This window comes from Gavia stellata, chromosome 19 (assembly GCF_030936135.1).
Source record: "Gavia stellata isolate bGavSte3 chromosome 19, bGavSte3.hap2, whole genome shotgun sequence".
NCBI classification, from domain to species: domain Eukaryota; kingdom Metazoa; phylum Chordata; class Aves; order Gaviiformes; family Gaviidae; genus Gavia; species Gavia stellata.
This window is the reverse complement of record NC_082612.1, coordinates 6,731,163-6,748,199: the sequence shown is the minus strand read 5'-3', so window position 1 is coordinate 6,748,199 and position 17,037 is coordinate 6,731,163. Positions and strand designations below refer to the sequence as shown.

The 17,037-nt window shown below is 40.0% G+C and overlaps 1 protein-coding gene across 1 annotated transcript in view; it reads left to right on the top strand.

Annotated features, from left to right (window-relative positions):
* Positions 1-17,037, top strand: part of TNIP3 (TNFAIP3 interacting protein 3) — an 85,395-nt gene that overhangs the window by 30,334 nt on the left and 38,024 nt on the right. Inside the window, exons 4-6 of the mRNA XM_059826727.1 lie at positions 3,895-4,029; positions 4,174-4,259; positions 13,441-13,573. Of these exons, the coding sequence (XP_059682710.1) occupies positions 3,895-4,029; positions 4,174-4,259; positions 13,441-13,573 (354 nt within the window). The remainder of the gene's footprint in view (positions 1-3,894; positions 4,030-4,173; positions 4,260-13,440; positions 13,574-17,037) is intronic.

Below are 17,037 nucleotides of genomic sequence, written 5' to 3'. Positions count from 1 at the left end.
GAACATCACGGAAATGTTACATGCTTGACTTCTTCAGAGCAAAAAAATCTTGAAGGCTTTAGTCCTGTTTCAGATCAGTTTCAGTGAGCGTTGCTTAGGATCTCTTTCACCAAATGCTTTTTTATTTCTTCGGTCGTTCTTCCATTTTGATCACATTTACAGTAATAATCCATTTCTCCCTCCCACTCCTCCTACGCAACAGCCACACTCAGATAATGTATAGCCTGCTGGCTTGTTTATCAACAGCATTTATGATTATATATGTTCCACTTTGCTTCGGAGCTATTTTGCAATATGGGTAATACTTAAATGAGGTAAGTTTACTTGGCCTGGCTGTGACAACCTCTAGATCTTTCGCAATACAAAAACGGGTATCACTGAAAGGGTAACTTGTTAATGGGTTTATTCCTTATGTATAATTTGCTAGTATGTATTTCCATTTATTTGGCATACTATCTGTTTTCTGCTCCTTCCGCTGTGATAATATGTCCATTTATGGTGGTGGTCTGTAAAATTGAGCTGATCTACGCAGGAAAAACAAAACAACCCCCTTTCCCTTCTCTGCCTCTTTTAGGCTGGCTCATTTCTGACATTCATTTTACATTGTATTCCCACAAAATATTACTTTGGTACAACTGAAAAACAAGTGAATCATGGAGCGGGTTTGGGGAAAATGAGCAAAGTTTTAGGAAAATAGGATGCTCTTAAGCTATTACTAGACTTGGAGAAAGAAAAAGAGAATGGGGCATGAGCAGTGCAGGATTTAACATTTACAATACAGTTGTTTGAGAAATGCATTTTGGATAACATTTTGGAATGTGTGCCATGTGAATGATGAGTGCCTGTCTGGCTGTGATCGTTTTAATAATTAAGATTTTATTAGAATTAGTGAGTCTTGTCATTCTTGAATGATGTATTTTTTTTCTCTCCAAATGTGGGTTTTTTAATGTGGAAAACTTAATGTTTTTAATGCAAATTAATACTCCAACCAAAAAGTGCTTTTTTGGCCTATTTGGGTATATCTAGGAAGTACTTAGGGCTTGGAGCGCTTATAAATTTGGTGGGCAAGCACCAAGGAAATTTTGCACACTTTTTACCAAACATTTTCAATTATTGCGAAACCCCATAAATCTGTGAGCAAGTCTTATCCTGTTTTACTTCAGGGTGTTCCTGTTCTTAAAAGCCTTGGCAGAAAGCAGAAAATTTATGTAATTCTGAGCAATTCTTTACATGACCATTATAACCCGCTATTTTCTACAGAGCCTTAATTCTTTGAAGTGGCTGAATTTTATCCATCTTGGCTTCAATTTGTCTGATCTAATAAAAACCTACAGCATTAAATTGCATATTATAGTTGTAAAAACTTATGGTTGTTTTAATAACAAACACTTGCACGTTGTACAATAACCTAGTTGCATCTCTTGCGTTCAGGTTCATAACTGTAGATTTAGATTTAGCACAACTTGTGCTGCCAACACAGGTCAGACTCATTGCAGTAAATTTTTTGTTGTGAAGAATAAAAAATGATTTTTTTTAAAGAATAATAATTAGAAAAAGCCTTTCAGAACCGACACTCTACCAAAAAAACCCGTAAGAAATGAAAGGCAACGCTGTTACTCTGCATCAACAGCCCCTTGCGCATCAATAGTTTGGGAAACGGTGGAGGCAAATCAAAGCAGGTGGCAATGCTGCTTAGCTGGCACTAGCCTGACCGTGCCGAGCTGGGTGGATGATGCCAGCTATCACTGCAGACAACTTTTTACTCCTTTTTCCCGTATCTTGGGACTGGATAGAAGAGGGTGGGTGCACTCACATACTACGGTAACGGAACGGCTTCTGATAGCTGGGCTGGCTTGTGTAGACATGCATTAAATCAAGGTGCCCAGCGCTGAGGGACATGCTGCAAAATCTGCATATGACTAAGAGTCAGGAGATACGTACAACAGACCTTGTTGAGCCACAGGGGAGGGGACGCCCCCACCCCAGCAGATGTTAGCAGTAGGACTTCTGGAGAACTGCTTGTTTATGCTGGCTGGGTGTGTGTAGCTGGGCCGTGCAGCGGTTTGGGAATTGTCGGTTTTAGCAGTTCCTTTCCGTGCACTTCCTCGGCTTGGCAGAGCAGGGCCATGGAAAACCCGCAGCTCCCACTGTGCGATCCCAGAGCACTCCCCAGCAGGGAGTGTGCAGCACCCTGTGACCCCTGAATCTGGCTTGCCATCCTGTCACTGAAGGACCAGGAAGTGACATGTCTAATAAAGAAATACCTTTTTCTGTATTCTTCACTGCTTTTTTTGTTTTTCAGAGTTTTCTTTGCTGCTTACATGAATTTTATGAACATAGGTATCTTCTTTTCAGTAATATCTAACCTGCATGCCTTTAACGTGGCCTATTTTTCAGCACGTGGGCTGCAATACTGTGTGTAACTTGGCAAATGCATCTGAGACTGCTGAAATGTCTAAGCCTAGTGGGATGAATTAGAGATGGAGTAGCAGTCTGAATTCTGTGGTTTGGGGGTTTGTTTTTTTGCTTCAGACAAGTATGGTCAGATTTCATTTAGTCATTTCATTTTATTTTGTTGTTTCAGTGAGGGTAGGGAGTGTTCATTGTAGGTCAACATTTTTTAAATTTTATATTTTTTAAGTTAGACACCTAAAAGCCAAGTTTTAGCACTCCAAAATAAGGCTTAATTCTCATTAGTAACCAGTGTCTGCAGCTGCCATTGAAATCAAACAAATACAGCTTTCCATAATTCAACATGTTTTTGTTATGATTAAACAGACACTCATAAAACTCAGACAAGCTGGAATCAAGTTTCACATGAAACTGAATTGACATTTTTTCTTAATAGGATCCTTGTAATTAGTGATTACCAGATGCATTTAAAATGTGTGAAATGCCTGCAGGAATGGGAATTAAGAGGGGGGAGGGATGCCAAACACCTCAGATCTTCTCCTGGCAACCCTTCATTTTAAATTTCTGCTCTGCACATAGATGAAGTAGCATGGTTTCTATAAAATGTTCAGCTGTAGTTTCACATTAAGTTGATGTTACCAATAAAGAGAGTGAGTTGTAATTGAGAACTTACTTGCTTATAAATAGCAGGTTTCGCTCTTGATGGCTCCCCACTTTATTTCAGTGGTCACATTGCTGTCCTTACGATAGGTGTTATGAAACCTGCCAGTTTTCTAATTCTAGCAACTATCATAATGCTATTGTTTGTCATTTTGATCTAAAGAGAAGAATGAAACTTCTGGGCTTCTTTTCTGATGAACTAGGGATGTCCCACATAGCCTGAAGAAACAAGCCTGCAGCACAGGAGCAGAGTGACTCCTCTGGATGAGGTGGCATAGGCTCACTCTTTGTACCATCTGTTCTCCCACTTGTGGTGGAGAGGTGGTGGTATGTCATAATATGAAAAAAGCTTGCTTTTTTTCCTGTTTGGAGTTTTGATCCAAAATGGAATATTTAAATGTGGACTGCTTACTGTTACCCTGAAAAGTGTCCTTTTCTCTGGGAGGGGTGTGGTTTTTTTCTTCTCTCCTTTCTCTTTGGAAATGCAGTGCTGGACAGTAGCTGGCCCTGACCAGAGGGAAGCTTGTTAGGAGCTTGTATAGTTCTTGAACAATGCACTTGTGCACAATAACTTACACATGGCTCCTTTTCTTTTCTCTCCAAGTGATCTCGATCAGACTTATTACTCAAATTCTCTTACATTTAGAGCAGTAATTTTACTGCACGCTTCCAGGATGCATATGAATTTTCTTGTCAATGTGAGGACATGCTTGAACTCTAGAGTATTTAAGATAGTTGATTCTTTTAGGATGAATAATAAAAGCCCTTTTTGCAACACTTCCAATGTTCCTGTGACTGCTGACACCTTTGCTCCTTGGGTAGATTCTTGCCACTGCAGCCAGAGACTGTTATTGCTCCTACCGCTGCAAAACTGTTCATGACAGAGTGGTAGACTTAAGACAGGATGATGCTAGGAAGGAGGAAGTAGATTCTGGGCTTGCTTGTCAGCCATTTATGGTATATGATGAGGAAAACAGAAATGCAGGCAAGACATGGTTATCTTTTCTCATTGTAATAATGTACTTAAATTTTTCTTCCTAGGTTGTTAATCTTTTTATTTCCCCTTCAAGTCTGCTTTTTTTCCCTCCCTGTTTCTAATAGATTCACTGTGAACAGCTCAAAAGGAAGAATAAAGATGCAGAGGATCATCTAGAATTGTGCCCCCATCAGTGTGTTGAGATGGAAAGGTATTAACTATCTTTATTTTATGTGGAGAAACTTCTTTTATTTTTTTAAAAAGTAATTTACATTACATTATTGGAAATGTATAGTTGAATGTTTCCTGCATACGTCAATCAATTTATCTTCCAGAGACCCAGGTTAATACTTTTTTTTTCTGCTTTAATCAGTCTTGTGGAGAACTGTATCAGTTCTGTTTAAATAAGTGAAACATAAAAATTTTCTATAAAGAGAAGAGCAAAATCATAGAGAATAAATGTCCTTTGGAAGGGACCTCTGGAAGTCATCTAGACCGACCTCCTGCTCAAAGCAGGGCTAGTTAAGTCAGGTTACTCAGGGCCTGTCTAGATGAGTTTCAAATATCTTCAAGTATGGAGATTTCACAACCTTTTTGGGCACCTGCTTCTTCATGAACTAATATTAGTTCTACTGATAACGTCAGTAAAAGAGGTTGTACTGTAGGATATAGAGATAAAGAGTCACATTATGGCTACAGCCTCTAATGAGGCTGTGATGATGGCAATGCCTTTCTAAGACTGTCAGTAGGTAATAAGGAGCTTTAAGAAAATTAATAGTGCTGAGTAATTCAGTGAATACTGCTGTATTCAGCAAGATAACCTCTGGCCAAAAAAAAATTCGAGGTAGCTGAGAATGATTAAAAGGTAGCTTTAAAAAGTAGTAAGTATAGTGTGTGGATTTGAGAGAGAGATAAAAAGAAAAATTGTTTTAAGGTAACTGTAGATTGTTTAGGGAAGCTTAAGAAATAATACCCTGTTCTTCTTGCTTCCTGTAAGAAGCATTTTTTCCCAGGCTAGTTCATTGTGAAATAACTGGATTTGAAATCCCTTGCGGACTGGGATTTCACGTTTATTCAAGACATTGTGAACTGCTGCCAGTGTAGTTTGACTCCAACCTGTCTCTGTGAAGGGAGGGAGGCACCAGGTTCCCTTCTGGCAATGGCATCCCTGGTGAAACCGTATGCCAGTCGTTGGCAATTCAAGCCCTGGACCTGTGACGCAGACAGCCGTGCAGTGAGCTTCCTCTGCCTTTCAGCTTGGCTGCCTAACAGCTACCACAGGCAAGAAGTTAGCTTGATTTAACAGAGCTGGTTGTCCTCTGTCAGCTACTGTATGTTAAATTTCCTGGCTGCATTTCCAAATGGTGTTCATCTGTTTATTCTGCTTGCGCTGTTACTAGATCACTGAAAATATCTCAGGTCTGTGTGGGAGACACTGACCCAGATGAATCATGGTCTTGTTTTCCTCTAAGGGTGCAGCCCAGTTGTGAGCCCAGGTCAGTAAGGTGTTGGTGACGCATCCACATCCTGGCCAAGGCTAAACTAGGAGGCAAAATGGGCTGTGCATAGGTCTTGTTCTGTTTGTGCTGATGCCTGATTCGGGAAAAGAAAGAATAGTGGTGTAAAGTACCAGTTAAAAATGTCAACTGTGTAATTGCATGAGAATCCCAGCTTTCTGCAGAAATGAGTACGTCTAAGATCTGAATAGACTTGTGGTGCTCAAGCTGTATCTATGGAGTGAGCAGGCAGTCAAGCTGAATCTGTGAGGCAAGCAGCCAGTCCAGAAAGGGCTGTGGGAGGGGACCATTTCAAAAAGGCACCTACTGAGGCCAGGAGAGTGTCCTAAAAGGGGTGCAAGCTTTTCTAGCTGTTGGTCTTCATAAAAAAGAGCAAGCACTTGAAAACATCTAGATTTGTCTCCCTTCTTGTTTTTTAACTCTTAGTTTTCAGTTCTTTCAACACTTCCCTGCCATCTCCCACCAGCTTTCTGCATGTGTGCATTTCAGTGGGGGAATTCATGTGCTCAGAAAGCACATGCTACTTGGTGGCTCTACTTGGCCGAGTTTCCATTTGATTGGTTTTTATGGCAAAGCTTCAATTCCTTTTCTACTAGTGATCGACATGCAGCTACATGAGTCCTGGGTGATGAGTCTGGGTGATAGTGCTCCATTTACTGCTTCTCCAGAGAGACAGTCATCTGTAACTCACTCATGGCTTGTTTAAAGCCCGAGAAAGTTGGTAAAAATTATTTCATTGGCTTTCCTGAGGTTTGAACTCAGCCCAAAGGCTGTCCATCAGGAATAAATTCAATTATGGTCTTGGTAGTATAATTAAGCAGAAGATCCAAGTCAAAGAGGAATGATGTTATTTTCCTGATGTACAGGCTGTATAGGGTACGGAAGTGAGGCGGCAGCATTGAAACCCAGTCCCAAAGGACAGGAACCTCCAGGCACAGAGGGGAGCAGCACTGTGTGATAAGTAACGTGCCATTTAACGCAAACCAGCTAGTCGTTGTCATCTTGCATATTGCATATTTGTTGAGGGGAACAGTCAAATCTGGGAGACGCTAAGTGCCTGTATATCAGTAGCTTTACTTCTCTTTTTACTGAGATGGGACAGATTATAGGTACAGCTTCAATTAATCACTGGGCCCTTTTTTTTGGCTTATTTTCAGAGAAACCAGATGTGTTTCCATTAAGAACATGCAACTCTTTTGTTGTTGTGATTTGTGTAATTCTTAAAATTAAGCAAAACTATTAAAGAATAATTGTTTCTGTTCACATTAACAGCACACAGCTTCTCCAGATGTGGCATTTGACAGCCAAACAGCTGCTGGCTATTAAGTGTGCCTTAAAAGCTCCATTCCTTTGTCGTAAAGGGAACAGAAGTGTAGGGACGTTTATGGGGTGATAGGCAGATGTTTTGGCTACATCAGATTTGAGCGAAAGTTTAAGTGGTTTCTCTGCTATAGTCACAGTACGTACATGTTTTAACCCCTATCATACACCTTGCCTTACGGAGTTTGGGACTGGAGTGAAATTATTTCTAATCTCACACTTGCCTCCCAAGCAACAGTGCCAGCAGTTTTTTTGCAACATCCGGGACATCTCACTCCGAAGATAATGCAGTTCTGCTAGGTGAATTTCAGCTGCTGCTGGTGCCTGGCTTTCCAGCTATGCTTTTGAAATACTGGGTGAATATTTTTTGGTGAAACTTGAATTAAAAAATTAAACTGGAAATAATGTGTTGCTTTTTTTAAACTTTCTTTTTAAGTATATCCTCGTAATTGTCGAAGGCAAGTGTTCTTTTTGTGTTTGTACCAGCGCAGTACGCTTTATGCCCAATAAACTGTTTTTATAGTGGTACATGTGAGGTGGAACGTAGAGCTAGTGGAGCTCAATTTCAAGATATCTGGCTCAAATTCTCAAGCCTAAACTCTGAGCAGAGATCCGCTCACTGGGTGTTGAGTACTGGAAGAGCAACACTGATCCTTAGGGAGCTGCACCACATTGTAACTATTCTCTATCAGCTCAGAATCTACTAAACTTGTAAGAGCTCATGAGGCTGCAAAAATTTTTTTCTGTAACAAAAGTCTTTTTGTTGTCATGGCAAAATTTTGTTCTTCCCATTGCTTGTTGGACTGGAAATTCTTTGTCATTTAGTCTTAACTAGGTAAGATTTTAATATAAATAATTTTATTCCTATTTTAAGTTTCTTTAGTACAAGTTAGATGAAATATTCTGTAATCCAGGTCTCATTCTCTCCCATATTCTAAAGGCCTTTTTCCAAAATGAAGTGCATTATCATAAATAGGGGAAATATTAGCTGAAACAGTTTGCCTTGAATTTTCCCATGTTTTTTAATTTATCCAAACCAATTCATCCTCCATAATTCAAATGCAGAAATTTATTTCTTTCTGTGGATCTGCTCCTTAGGCTTAGCCAAGCAAGAATCCTACATCCCTAATGCCCACCCAAGGGGATGAAGCATGTGTTTAACCCCTTGACTCTGGAATTCATTTCCCATCAAAATATGACTCTGTGGTGTTGGCGTCTGGCTGTAAATCCTGGCTTAAAACCTTTATTCACAATTGTTTATGGTGTGTATTTGTGCTTTCACCAATCATAGGAGAATGACCCCAGCACACCAGCCTTGAAATTATTATTTCAAATATTAATACTGAAACCATGTAATTCTATTTTGCAATAAATGCCTTGGGACATGTTGTAGGTACATTGTTGCCATATAACGGCTATTAGTAAGTAATAATGCCAGTTTCCAGTGAAAACCAGGAAGAACCAGGAGCTCACAAATGGTACCAGCTGCAGAGCTGAGACTGCATGGGGCTCATACCTGGCTATTTGATAAACATATATTTCTTCTCGACCATTAATCTGTGCTGCTACAAGCCTAAAGTATGTGGCTCATCAAAAGAGCATGGGGCAGGCCATCAGGTGCTGAACTGGTTGCTGCTCCATTACGAAAGTGTGTATTAGTGGGAGTTGTTGTGTCGTCTTGCTACTTCTCCTGTCCAGGGACTGCAAGGAGTGCCCTTGATGCTATTAGAAGCCACTGGTGTCCACACCTCTCCTTTCCTTTCTGGTGCTATCGTATTCTGGCTTTAGTGATAGTTTTGGGCCAAATACAGGTTTTGCTTTGGCTCAGTTACATACATAATTTAATAAAATTTCCCCTGTGTGTGCAACCAGCACTTCATTGCCTAGCCCTGTGAGGACAGACAGACCAGCGTGGTTTATTTTTAGTTGGGTGGCACTGATCTGCATAGGAATTTCAGTCCCATTCACATACAAAGCATGTGCTGAGCACAATTTTTGTTCTGGCTCCCAGCTGAAAAACTGAATTGCTCTAAAAAGTATGCAACCATTTCTAAATCATTAATTACAAAAAGCTGATAGAGCCTAGAGACTGAAATGGTGCAAAGATGCACCATAGAGCAAAAAGTGAAAACCATTTTAAAGGCAGCTAGGTGAATACGTGGGAGAAAGGAAAATATCTTTAATGGGGCGTGCAGTTAGTCTCTAACAGTGAAATCCTGCATGGATATGGCAACTTGCAAACCACAGAGAACAGACCTAATTTTTTATTCTTGGAGGATATGGCTAGAAGGATATTGGCTACTACTTTTCAGATATGACATTGAAATTATGAGTAAGGTTGGGCTTTTTCCTTTTCCTGCAAGCTGCTAAAACTTATGCTGGGAGACCAGCTGCCTTCATTATATTGCTGCTTCCATGTGAAATGTTTTAATTTTCCCAAAAATGGAAATTTAGCAACTAACTCAAAGTTTACAAAGAGGAGTTAATATTCTAATCTTTTATTGGCTTCTGCATTAATCATAGGATGCTATGTAAGTAGGATGAGTTGTGTATTTTTTATATCTTCATATACTTTAGAAAGCTTTTGCACATAGAAGGGATATACTTTGTCCCATATGACCACATGAAAATGCTTTTAATATTCTCTGATGATTGATTTTACAAAACAAAAATTGATCTCCCAAATTTGAATGGATTTCATTTTTCTGATTTTTTTTTTTCTGACAGATTGCCTATTTGCTTAATTTAGTTCTTAAAAACCGAAATACCTAATTTTAGAAAATGTTGGCAACAGCGTAGAACAGTAAGGGTATTAATGGTGCAGAAACATACCTGTGAACTTCACAAAACCAAAAGCAGTTTTGAGAAAATTGCTTTCTGCAGAAGCTAAATGCTGTGTGCCCTCTAGAGCTCACCAGGGGAAGCTCAGGTAATCATTAAGAACTCTCTTGTTCTGGCTAGCTCCTAATCACCAGTATCTTGAAGATGTATTCAAGCACTCAGATCATCTGTGTGCTCTGAAAATCCGGACTGTAAACTGAACCTATACACCAGATGTGATTAACGTTTTACATCACAATAAATATATCCTTCCAATTATCAAAGTGGCTAATATTAAAATACAGATAAATGGAGTAATAGTTTCTGGTCAGAAGAGCTTGGTCAGAAAACTGAGGGAAAACCAAATGCACTGAGAAATTCAGTCAATGAAGTAACTTTGACTTTCGTGATGATGTCAAAACACATGGATATTACAGCGCAGCAATCAGTTTGTTTGATTTGAGTCTTTTGCGGTTCCCTTTCTTTTACCCAGGCACAGCTGGTTCCTGCTCCTGCCCAGGTACTCCTAAGCCCAGAAAGGCAAATGCAGAGACACAGGGTGGGAGCAGCCAGAGGTGAATATCATTTACAGCCACAGCATCAGACAAACTGTGGGGAGCAGAGGAGTGAACACTTCCTGGCTGAAAAGAAATATTTAAAGCCAACCCACCATCTTTATGGGGTATTTCCCAGTTTGATTCACGCTCTGATCTCAGGAGGCTGTGGTCACACATCTCACCTCGCTGTGGCTGAACCAGCAGCAGAGATGAGTGCAGCCTGCCTAAATAATTGCTGCTGCACTCCTGCCAAAGATTGCTGCTCATCTTTTACTGTCCTCATGACTGCACCTAGACATTGCTCCTTTATTTTGAATAGTTGTTTTAGTCTAAGCTGCTTTATTTGACTTAAAAGAGTTTAAGAAACCTTGACTACTTTGGCCAAGCCGGGTGAGTGGGTTGTGCTGGCGGTTGGGGATGCTAATTTGCAGTAGAGAGGTAGTGAAGGTGGAAAGTGGCTGGGGCTGTAGAGGAGTTAAACTCTTTGTCTGGCTTTGCTGCAGCTGGAGCAGGATGTGTGACTCCAACCCTGGGCAATGAGCAAAATACTTTTTACTAAAACTGTAAGGCCAGAGTTTTTTCTCTCACCGAAGTGGTAAGCTGATTGCTCTACTGATCTCGCACGGGAGGCATGTTGGGCAAGGAAAGAGGAGAGCAACTAGCCTACCTTTGGTTGGTTGCCTAAGCACAGAAAAACCTGAAGTTTTGAAAGCTCAGTCTGAAAATACTGGTCTGTGGTTTTAGCAGTTCTGTCCTAAATCCCTCAATACTACTCGGTAACGTTTCACCTCACTTTACTTAACCTCTCCCTTCCTTTTGCCACATTTCTAGGGGCTCTAAGGAGGCTTCAGCAATGATTTCTCCCTTACTATGCAAATAAAACTGCACCATGAGTGACTGCTGCTGTGCTGTGGCTTTTCAATTCTTCTGAGCATCCTCAAAAGCACCGAGTGCTCTGCACAGCATATATCCAATTCTGTTACACAAAGCATTCTTGGGCTGGGTCAAGTATGGGAGTCCAAATGAGCTGAAGATGCTGTTTTCCGGGGAAGTGCACTTGAGAGAAAAGGGGTGTTGCTACTTAGGTTGCAAAGTTTGCATTATTGTAGCTTGTTAAAACTGAAGGCTATAAACAGAGCGCTTGGTCATGCTGCTGCCTGAGAATTTATTGTCTGGGAACCTTAGCACAGAATTGCTTAAAAAAGAAAAAGTGCCACTTGCAGTGGTCGATCCAGGATTTTGCAATGTTTAGTGAGACAGAAAAGGGCTGGACTTCTTTCACAAGGTTCATTGTTTTCCTTCTGTAGTGTTCTTCACGAGCTGCCTCGGGGCACCCGTGCTGCTGGGGCTCACCTGCCACCCACACACAGCTGAGGCTTTGAAAACTGCCACGAGTGTTCAGAGCAGCTGCAGCCCACTGCACCCGCCTTGAGGTTCATGAAAATGTGCATTGAGAAGGTCTTTCTCTAAATTGTCATGGCTTTGAAAGGGAGTTATGGCCAGTGAAATTGGTCTAACAAAAGACAATACTATCATCTGTTGGGTACTCTGTTTCTTTGAATTCGCACTAGTTGCTATATTGGTTTAGGGGAAAAAAAAAAAAGGCAAAAGGTTAGAACAAAGAAATATCTTTCTGCAGAGAAGAAAAATCATGTGACGTGTTCTAGAGCTTCAGGACCTTCCAGCGCTAAAAACCCCTGGTCTTGGTTCCTTGTATAAAAGTCTTACTTCCCTATGCCATAGGTCTAGCTCTCAAAACACATCTAAATATCTTGTTTCTGCCATTAAACTTTTTCTTTGCTGCAGTCAGGCTTCACAGCAGCTCTGAAACTGCTATGAAATTCCAGCTTGTCCAACTAATAGGTGGCAAGTAAAAAAAAAAAAAAAATCTCTTGAGTTTTACTTGTCCTTATTTCCTACTGTTGGTATTCTATTGTAATACCTCTGCAAATGATTTTGCATTCATGCTTAATGAAAGTACATTTCTGTTATAGTCTCTGCGTCGTAAATACCAAGAATAAAATGAATCATTTTATGCTATCAGCACAAAATTTGCCACACTTATTTACTGTTATGATTAGGATAGATGGGTTTGTTTAGTGGATAATTTTATCAGTTGCCCTTCAAGAGTTTCCTCAGAACCTGCAGTGCGATCCCTGTGGATTGCCTGTCTAAACTGCAGTAAGTATAACTGATAAATTCATACTGCTTTCAGTTTTTCTGGCAGTTCAAATGAAGAATTTAGTATTTTCTGCCTAAATCAGGCAGTAGTCTTGCTGTAAAAGGTTGGTAATGCTTTTGAGCCTTGCAGTTTGTTTTCTGGTCATGTGTTACTTACATTTCGAGTTGGTTTAAGCTGATTAGGAAACAAAGGTCTGGGGTTGCAAAAGACATGAGTATTTCTTGAAAACTTGGGTGGGTCTAGGGGTTTTTGGGGTTTGTTTTAATTATGCCTCGGTCCATTCTCTGAAAGTCATATTCCACCATTATGGTGTATCAAGTGAATCAGCTCTAATTGCTAGTTAGTTCTGCGAATGTGGAGCAAGCTCGTAAGTGCACATAAGTCCTGTGTGTCCTTAGCAGAGACTGAAAGAAAAGAATTTTCCCACCAAACAAATACCATTTTAGTGTTCACAACAGAGTGATTTTTACAAGGTATGAATGTTTTTAAAAGCAACTTTCAGGAAAAAAAATTTTAAAATGCATGTCAGGTATTTATTACGAAGTGTTACAGAAAACAAAATGTGACATCAAAAAACTTTGTGAACTGGGCACCTAGCTTTGGAGTTCAAAATCAATTTAACAAAAATGCAATCAAAATGATTAAAGTTGAATATAAAATTCTTGAACCTGCGGGTGGGTGGGGTTGAGGGCACATGGCAGTTTTCATATAATCCCCAAAAGGGTTGACTTGGATTTTGTAGACACAAGGTAGTAAAATTCAGAAAGATTGCTTGTTTAAATATTTTAAATGAATTTCTGCTATAAAGCACTTAGAAATTGCCTGTGTGACACTGCTCTAGTGCTCTCTGATTGTGTACCAGGAAGGAAGGTAGCAGGAGCTCAGTGAAGGACCAGCTCTGCTGTCTGCATTGTCACATTCAGAAGACAGCTGACAAATTTACCTGTGCTTCAAGTTTTGGCATAAAGTTTAACATTGCTATTTCTTTCTAAGCAGGTGTGAAAGTAGAGAGCTTGATGTTGAAATAAGGAACCTGATAGAGAAGAATAATGCTTACCAGTCGTGTGAGGACCCTGAACCTATTGCCCAAGAGAGTCCGAACCCTCAGAGAACTTCATGTTCCTTTAAGGTAAATGCAGTCCGCTTTTGCAATGTTTATCTGCCAGGAAAGAACATTCGGGGATGTTCCTGGGTGATTTGATTATGCATGAAACTTTTTGATTTCTGAAATGATGCAATGAACTTGCTACACTTTTTTTTCCTGATACAGCTACTTTCTCTTATGAGGAAGACTGAGTGAGAAGATATGTTTTATAGTGCTTTAGAAGGTCAGCTAAACCCACTGATTATCCAAAAGTGCCACCCTCTGTAGCCAGCTGTGCCTTTTGGATAACACAGATCCAGAAAACTTGTATACCCCAAGAGCACTGACATTTCTTTAGGTTATTGCATTTGGTAGTTCTGATTTAACTAAGGATAAGCAGAGGTGGGGGGGACAAAGATCTTTGGGAGTGTCAGAAAGGCTTTTAGATAAATAGGGAAAGAAAAAAAATGATGATTCAAGCCCACACTTCTGTGGTATTACAAACAGAAAATTGCAAGCCACGTGCTAAGATGGTTGTCTTTGCTTGCAGTGAAGCAGCGGTTAACAAGCATGACAGAACCTTGTTCTAGATTTCCCTCTTGGTCTCCCTCATCTCCCCTGAAATAGCAAGCTGCTTTTTATCGTGCAGTAGGAGGACAAAAGGAAATTCCTGTTTTCTGCAAACTGGGAAAGGGAGGGTGAGAGGTGTGGAGGAGAGGAGTGATTTAAGCTGTGGATGCCATCCACCTGCAAGGGATGACACACCTGCTTGTGTGACTCCACTACCAGGCGGGGGGGTGGGGAGGAAACCTCTGAAGGCTGCACCCCGAGGCGTGATGCAGGAAATTGATGAGGAGGTAAAGGAGAGATGACTCTCTTCTATGAAATCCGAAATTACACGTAGCTCCTTTCACATGTAAACCGCCATCTCCAAAGTGACTCATGACCTCAGGGCATGAAGCTGAGCTGAGCCTGAGGAGATGCCCCAGGGTCAGACTCGTGGGATTAGAAACAGTGAGAGAGAAGCCACAGGGAGGAGTGGGGATTCCCGGCCCCAGGGGAGGAATAAGCAAGGTGAAACAGAAGCCAGTGCAGAATCAAGTAGCACTGAGCTATGAAATTACAGGGCAGAACAGCAAGCCACAAATGGTCTGTGGAAACACCTGGTCCCCCATATTAGCCTGCCTCCAGCAGAAGGAGATGTAGGAAAGGATTTGAGGGGTGTGGGGAGGAAAAAGAAAGGATGTGCTCACCTCAACTGTTTCCGTGGAGTGCTTCAGCACTTCACACAGAACACGGTGGCAGTATTTCATCTGTAGTGCTTTTTTGCTTTTTGCATTTATAGCACTTGTTTGCCTGTGAAAGATGTGTGTGTGTGGTTTTCATAGGTTACAGGAGGAAGGTTTATGCTATTTCCGCTCTAGAAATATACTGGCTATTTTTTATTTATACTTTTAAGTCAAGCAGCTTTCCACTTGGCTGGTTATTGACTTGGACTTCAAGTGAATGACAGCTTAACAATTGTGATAAGCTCCAGCAACCTCAGTTTAAGATGCTAGGAGTACATGTATCGGATTATGTGTTTTGGAAAAGGAGGTAATATTTTTAACAAACCTAGTATACTTTCAGTTATGAAGGTTATAAAATAGTATTTAAAAAAAAACCAGAAAATGTCAGTTTATGAAATGAAATGCTGACTTAGACTTAAAATGAGGGGGGGAAATTTTATATTTAGGAATTAGAAAAAAGTTAATAATGAAACAGAAGTGTATCCTTCCCTATAGTGTTGGTCATTCATCACGAAGTTATTTGGCAGAGCCAGCAAGTAATTTTTACTCTAACTTTTTTTTCTCTGGAGTGAAGAGTATAAATTGCATGTTGCAAAATGGCATTTCCTTCTGAGCTTAAATTGCTTTCGAGACTGTTATCTAGAAATGTCTGTAAACAAATTCCATTTTTCACCAGGATTTTTTTTTCCATAAAAATATATAATATTATTGTGGTTTTAAAGGCAAATATTTGAGAGAGAGAAAATATAGGTCTGCACAATGAACTAATTCTCAGCACATCCTTCAGCCTGTGATTGCTTTATCTGTAGTACTGTAATTGCAGCTTGTCATGATGCTGTGTTCCCTGCTCAGGGAGAGGGAAAAGAGGGAGTAGATTACAGAGAAACATCCTTACAGGCAGGTCACAGCAATTAGAGCCTGTTGGTGTACTGGGGTCCCTGACATCCATATATTGTTCATTGGTCTAATATAAGGGACTTGAGTGTCTGTGTCCCTATATCTAGTTTGTCTAGTTGAGCAAACTGTCTGGGGTTTTTTAAGTGCTAAGCTGAAATGAGAGGTGTGGCATCATTATTTTACACTGATTTAAGCTCTTCTCAGTTTAATGAAATGTGTTTACTTTTGCCAGAGCCATTGACCAAAAAAGGGAAACATATGATGAAATCTTTTACTGATTAGAACAATTGATAATTTCTAATTCATATCTACTTATCTATTTTCCCTGTCCTCTGTAACATCACTTCTTGCCTGTGATGTGCAGCAGGAGTATATGTGAACAAGAAGGATTGCAAACTACAGTCCTGAAGAGGCCATAGTCTGTGAAAATGCCTGTCCTCAAAACGTGCCTCAGGAAGGAAAAGGGTTCCTTGTTCTGTCTTCTGCAGAGGGGGAAACTAAAGCCCAAAAGAATCAAGCAATTTGGTATTTCAATATAAGAAGTCAAAGAAACTTATTTCTTACCACAAAAAAGCAGCTTCCTTTTTCAAATTTAAGTATAAAGCTGATTACATTCAACTGGAATAAACTAGACTAAATATTATGCATCAAAATACAAATATTACTAAAAAGTACTAATGCAGAGTGTTTTCAGTATGTTTAGGGTTTCATCAAGATTTTACACACAAGAAGGATGTTTTCTGGGGGATGGTGAAGGTGGATAAAAGTATCAAATAAGAAGGAAAGAATAGCGACTAAAATAATGAGAGGTGTGTCAACATAAAGTAAAATTGACAGAGATAATATGTTTTATGGGATCAATTGGTAAAAAAACAACTCCAATAAACTTTCAAGCACCTGTTTTGGGTGGGAAGTGAAAAAGAAAAAAATTTCATTTAAGGACTATATGTACTTGCAACAACTATGTTGTAAAACTCAAAATACCCTGTTTTCTACATTTACAAATTATCATCCAATTACTGTTCTGTGAAACTAGGATTTTCATCATCAGGCCTGAGTTTGCAAATGCTTAGTTACTTGAGTACCTAAGAGAGCCATGCCCTTATGGTTAGTCTCATTGGCGATGATGGAAAACAGTGGATAAAGGAAGTCCTGAAACAGAAGCCTGTGCTATGTTTTACTTTCTCTGAAACCACATCTTGCTCTAATTTTATCTGGTTCCCACATATTAAGGCACATATTTGCCTCTGCACATATTTTTCTGCCAGAGTGAGTACCTAACCGAACAGCACAGAAGGTTGAGGCTGACATAGTCACTTAAGG